We start from the raw sequence: 5,555 nt of genomic DNA, 5'->3' as shown, positions 1-5,555 counted from the left end.
TACATCGGCCCAACAGTCAATCTCAAAGAAGATGAAATAATGTTTCATAGGTATGTTGGCTAGGGGGCATCATGGCTAGCAACCAAAGGGTCACTGGTTCGAGCCTCACTTCCCACAGTGACCAAGTTTGCACCAAAATATATTGAGTTCTTCCTTGGTCCATTTAACTCCCCTGCACTGGGTTTGGTAAAGTCTAACTCATAGTTTGTGGTTCACACTGCTAAAAAAAAGATTAAAAAAAAAGCAATCAGCACCATTAAGAACTTTAACATAAACTCAAGTTCTTACACTGTCCACATATACAATGTGGAATATGATGCTGATGATGTAAAATATTAATTTCCTCAAACTCCACATTCTACCTTGGAGAACAGAAACATTCATTCAGAGTTGCTTCAAAGCCATTTGTTTATTCCACATTACAACCATGACATGATGAACTTAAATATCAACAAAAACATGAAACATTATATAAACTTTGGCATGAACACAAAATGGCACACAAAAGAACAATGTGATCAGTTTTATATGTATAGATCATTGACTGTAAATGGTATATATACAGTACAAATATATATTCACTACATATACTGCTGATATGGACAAGAAGACAGTAACGGTGGACTTTATGACGAAGCATGTTTTCCAAATATACCCCTGAATACCTGTGGGATATCTCACACATCTGTCAGAGATCATAAAACGTCAATCATCAGTCATCATTCAGTATCATATAAATATATTTCTACATCCATGACAATCAAGGTGAAGCCATAAAATTATGTTTTAAAATAAATAATATAAAGAATAAAAATGATGGTACGCACAATAAGGAAATAATGACCAAAGGAAGATTGAAAAGCAAAAAGAAAGTGTGTAAAAAAAGATTAAATAAACTTATGATATTAAAGACAATGAACCAATAAAACATATTTCTTGGTCAGCTTTTCCAAAGGTGATCGTAGTGTGGCTATTGTGACTCCTGTATTTGGTTTGTGTTATAGGTCCTATTGTCTCTTTGGGTCCCAAATGTGGTAGAGCTTTGCCCCATATACTTTGTCAATAATCTTTGTTAATCATCTCCATTATAATCGTTAATTTCTCAATATTTTTTGTCTTCTTTCTGCAGCACGAGCAGAGACATTTTCAGCTCACGAGTTTGCTCCTCAGTCACAGTGCATGAAGAGAGAGGAGCAGCAAGTGCTAATATTCTCCTGTGTGAACATCCATGTTATCTCTCTCAGTTTTACTCATCGTAGCCCAACTCCAGAACCCAGGACAGCCTCGTCTCTCCACATAAAGTCCTGGCGTTCACCTCTGACCAGGCCACTGTCTCCGGGATTGTGCCTGTACCCAGATCTTCCATCAGGGCAGAAGGAGAGGCTGAGGCTGGCTGTGCTGTTGCTGATCTTGAATGGCCCATTGGGACTGAGGAAGGCCTCTCTTTCGCTTCCTCCCAGGTTGTTTACTGTCTCCAAGTCATTGTAAACAGCAATGTCACTCAGCTGCTTCCTTCCTTGCAGTCTCCTCCTCCTTCTCAAGAAGATTATACCCACAACAAGAACTACAGCCAGAATGGCCAGAATGCAGGAGACAGTGAGGGTGGCAGAGGAGGGCTGGGACGTTTGGCGCAAAGCAGGCTTAAAACTGGGCTGGAGTGTGAACTCACAACTTGGACCCATGAACCCTTTAGGGCACTGACATACTGGCCCCGTGAAGTGGGTGAAACAAGTGCCACCATTCTGGCAAGGACGGGCACCACAGGCATCTGAGCGCACGCTGCAGTTCTTCCCAATGTAGCCCAGAGTGCAGGAGCAGGTATAATCATTGACACCATCTTGGCAGGTCCCAGCATTCTGGCAAGGGCTTGAAGCGCAGTCATCGATGTTGACCTGGCAGTTAGCACCTGTGAAACCTGCCTGACATCGGCACAGGACACTCTGGCCAAGGTCCAGACACTCACCACCTGCAGCAGGGAGAAATACTAAGCTCAGCATTCAACAGATCAGAGACATGCATGTAGTGTTTATAAAGACAAGGTGTGAATGGGATTACATGCAACACTGCATTGAATCAAAAGTGTTGATAGTGAAGCTGAAACTGTAGCTTTGCTTTCCAGCCACAAGATGTCACCAGAGGTGAAGTACTGTCTCACCGTTGAGACAGGGCCTGTTGCTGCAGCGGTCCAGCTTCTTCTCACAGTTGGAGCCAGTGTAGCCGGGAGGGCAATGGCAGGTGTAACCACCAGTCATTGTCTCCATGCAGGTGCCACCATTGAAGCAGGGACCATCTGCACATGTCATTGCAATGATTTCGCAGTTCTTCCCATAGAATCCTTGCGGGCAGGTACATGAGTAGTCATTCTCCAGGTCCTGTAGGCAGAGAAAGAACAATTTGTATGTTGAAAAAATGGTCTCAATGATGTTTGAATTGTAAAAACAATGTGGAGGTGCAAGATACTTTCATTACCAGAACTGTTCCATTTGTTTTGAGGGTAAAGTCCAAGGACCTTACAAATGCCTTTGATTTCTGTCATTTATGCAGATGAGTAAACTGAATAAACCTGGCACCTAAAATGTCTGTCTATCCCCTTAAGCATCGTAATTCCCATCCAGCAGATCTTTTTCTAGATTCAAGTGAAAATTGTAGAACAGATCAGCTGAGATTATTTTCTCTTTTCATTTTCACTGCTAGTGCACCTTTTTATCAAACAGACTTGTCCAGATCTACACTCACGTTGCAGCTGCCTCCGTTTTTGCAGGGGTTACTGTCACACTCGTTGGTCTCCAGCTCACAGTTGGTGCCTCCGAAGCCAGGACGGCAGCTACAGGTGTAGCTGCCCTGGCCTGTGTTGGTACAGGTGGCCCCATTGGCACATGGCTTGTGGTTGGTGCAGTAGTTGAGGTCCTGATCACAGAAGAGTCCTCCCCAGCCCTCCTGGCAATTACACTGCCATGGCTGGTTACACGTCCCGTGGAGGCAGCCTGGGTAGCGGACACAGTCATTGCAGGAGGGGCCCTGCCAGCCCATGCGACATGTACAACCCCCTGGGGATTCGCAGTAGCCATGCCTCTCACTGCAGTCCACCGAGCAGATGGCTGGGGACAAGAGGAAGGGGAGGGTGTGTGATTACAATAGGCATGCCTTCTCATGCATCACACACACACACACACACACACACACACACACACACACACACACACACACACACACACACGCGCACACACACACACAGCCAGAACCCCTGTCTGACCCCAGACTTCATTGTTGGTTAACTATTAAGCCAAGCAGCTGGTCGGCACACTGCCGAAGAGAAATGATTTTGTTTTATCTTCTTTTTTCTTTCTTTTTATACCAACACACACACACACACACACACACACACACACACACACACACGCACACACACACCTCCTTGAAAAAGGTCCATGTAATGGGGGCCAAGGCCCTTTCTCTCATTGTAACTGAGAATAAAAAGCAGATGGATCACCATAAACCATCTTGGAAAAGAGACAATACAGCCCAACAGGACTACACTCAAATAAAAGAAATACTATCCTTGTTAAAAAGATTCCTACTTCTGGAGTCTGTGTAGGAACTCAAAACTCATCCATGATGTTTTCCATTTTTACAGATCTTTTATTTTAATTCATGAATGTTTTGGTTCTCTTGAGAATGACTGCCTTAATTTCACAACAAGGACAAATTAATTTTTTGTCTCAACTTTTAAATTTTGAATATTTACTTGCATTTCATAAACATTTCATATAGAAAATCCCTTCTTAGTCGTTTTGAATGAAACATAATACACATTTTCTATATATTTGCTAAAGTGTGGATGCAAGATGACATCAGTACCATCCAGTCCTGGTAATTTTGTAATATATCAATTTTGGTCTAATGAGCAACAGATGATGAGGAGATGATGCAGTAAATGATGATGCAATACATATCGTATTTATGGGCTTGTCTACAAAACGAAAAGAAATTGTTTGTTGGTGTCCTGGGGGCTATGGTGGAGGACAGTTAATGAACACTTACGTTCAGAACAGTAGTTCCCCTTCCAGCCGTCCAGGCAGATGCGGTTGCCTTCATCGTCGCAGGTGTAGTGGCCAAGCGTGTCATCTCTCGGCCGGCAGTAGTCAGCGCAGCCCTCTCCGAAGTAGAATTCGTCGCAGAAGACGTGGTAAGAGTAGCGCAGCTCGCTCTGTTCCCCGAAGTGCACGTCCTGGGACCAGTCCTCACCGATGGCAAGTCTCCTCCGAGTAGCCAAGCGACTCACAAGGTTGTTCTGGTTGTCTGTGGAGGAAACAAGTCAAGTCAAGTCAAATCAATTTTATTTGTACGGCGCCAAATCACAACAAAAGTTATCTCATGACACTTTACAAGTAGAGCAGGTCCAGTAACACACTCCTTCAATGAATAACATGGTGTATGAACAAACTGCATTTTGCTGGGAGACTATGTGTCTCATGAGTGCACAAAATAACCTACCAGTGTATTCGGTAGGAGATTCAGCGTTCCAGGCCTCAATGATCAATGAAAATGTTCCCTGGAACAAAAAGGGCAGCGTTAATTGTGATGTGTGTTGTCAGTGCCCATTTTACGCAAGCATGACATTGGAAACTGACTACCTTGTCGTAAATTGTTGTCATTGATGGTAAGAGGCTATTAACATACTTATTCACAAAAAAAAACTTCAAAGAAAGAACTTCGCATATCCGCCTCTGGATGAGTCTATAGTTGTCCCTTAACGTGCAACAACGTTATTTATATTTACCGGCCATTTAAAGTGGAACGGCACCCTGATGGGAGCGCTGCTAGAAATGGAGGTGTGATCGGCCCTGATGACGTTGGTGTGCCCGGTCCCGAAAGTGCAAGGCGGCTCTGCGGAGATCACATCCTCCGGGTGTTTTAGGCAAATCCTGAAGAAAATGTGACAGTCCCTATGTCTTCTGCAGATGCGCTGCGCCGTATGGAATGAATGAATTTTCAGCTCAAACACACCGGAAGAGGTCACCTGTAATGATAGGGGAATGCATCTTTATTAGAGTAGCTGTGACTAAAGACAGTTTGACTTTGATAAAAAGAAACGTCTACAAACTTACGATGTGCACTAAGGCCATAGCCAGGAAGTATCTCATGTGTACATGTGCCATTTCTCCCAAGAGTTTGCTCTCCAACTTTAACTGGATGTCATTCGTGTCCTGCGCAATAATTCCCCAAAAAGCGTTAGAAAACTGTTACAATTCAAAGGAAAAATCTTTCAGTAATGTTTTCCGTTTGGTGCCTCTGAAGTCTGCGTCCTCTTCTTATCTTCTTGTCTTCTGTTTTATTCTTGGCACTCCACTTGCTTGGGTTCTGGTGCGTAATTGCGCAAATGTGCTTTTATATCCTGTGATGCTGCGCGTCACAGGCAAAGAGGTGGAGCCAGCCAGCCCTCAGGGGAGCAGCCTGACACAGGAGATATTGCCTTGGGATTTAGAAAACCCACGTTACACCTGGATATGCTTCTTGGTGTGAGTGGGAGTGTATATGTATAAGGAAGTGGCGCG

The 5,555-nt window shown here is 43.9% G+C and overlaps 1 protein-coding gene across 1 annotated transcript; it reads right to left on the bottom strand.

The window, feature by feature from the left end:
• Positions 1-506: 506 nt before the first annotated feature.
• dlb (deltaB) lies at positions 507-5,335 on the bottom strand. Its single transcript, XM_086226067.1, has 7 exons — positions 5,109-5,335; positions 4,781-5,020; positions 4,495-4,552; positions 4,042-4,299; positions 2,737-3,098; positions 2,156-2,372; positions 507-1,966 (listed from the first exon to the last, which is right to left on the bottom strand). The coding sequence occupies exons 1-7, from the start codon at positions 5,157-5,159 to the stop codon at positions 1,251-1,253; spliced, it is 1,902 nt and encodes a 633-aa protein (XP_086082193.1). The 5' UTR covers positions 5,160-5,335; the 3' UTR covers positions 507-1,250.
• Positions 5,336-5,555: the final 220 nt, after the last annotated feature.

Source organism: Aulostomus chinensis, chromosome 15 (assembly GCF_037954235.1).
Source record: "Aulostomus chinensis isolate RoL2024-O1b breed Wild chromosome 15, RoL_Achi_v1.0, whole genome shotgun sequence".
NCBI lineage: Eukaryota > Metazoa > Chordata > Actinopteri > Syngnathiformes > Aulostomidae > Aulostomus > Aulostomus chinensis.
This window is presented reverse-complemented; position numbering and strand designations above follow the sequence as displayed.

Bases quoted from the DNA above. Each gene is read 5' to 3' on its own strand.
- dlb (XM_086226067.1), bottom strand. From the start codon at position 5,159: ATGGCACATGTACACATGAGATACTTCCTGGCTATGGCCTTAGTGCAC. The intron at 4,553-4,780 runs GTAAATATAAAT...TTTTTGTTCCAG, and splicing joins CGTTCCACTTTAAATGGCCG to GGAACATTTTCATTGATCAT. The intron at 4,300-4,494 runs GTAGGTTATTTT...TTTCCTCCACAG, and splicing joins ATCTCCTACCGAATACACTG to ACAACCAGAACAACCTTGTG.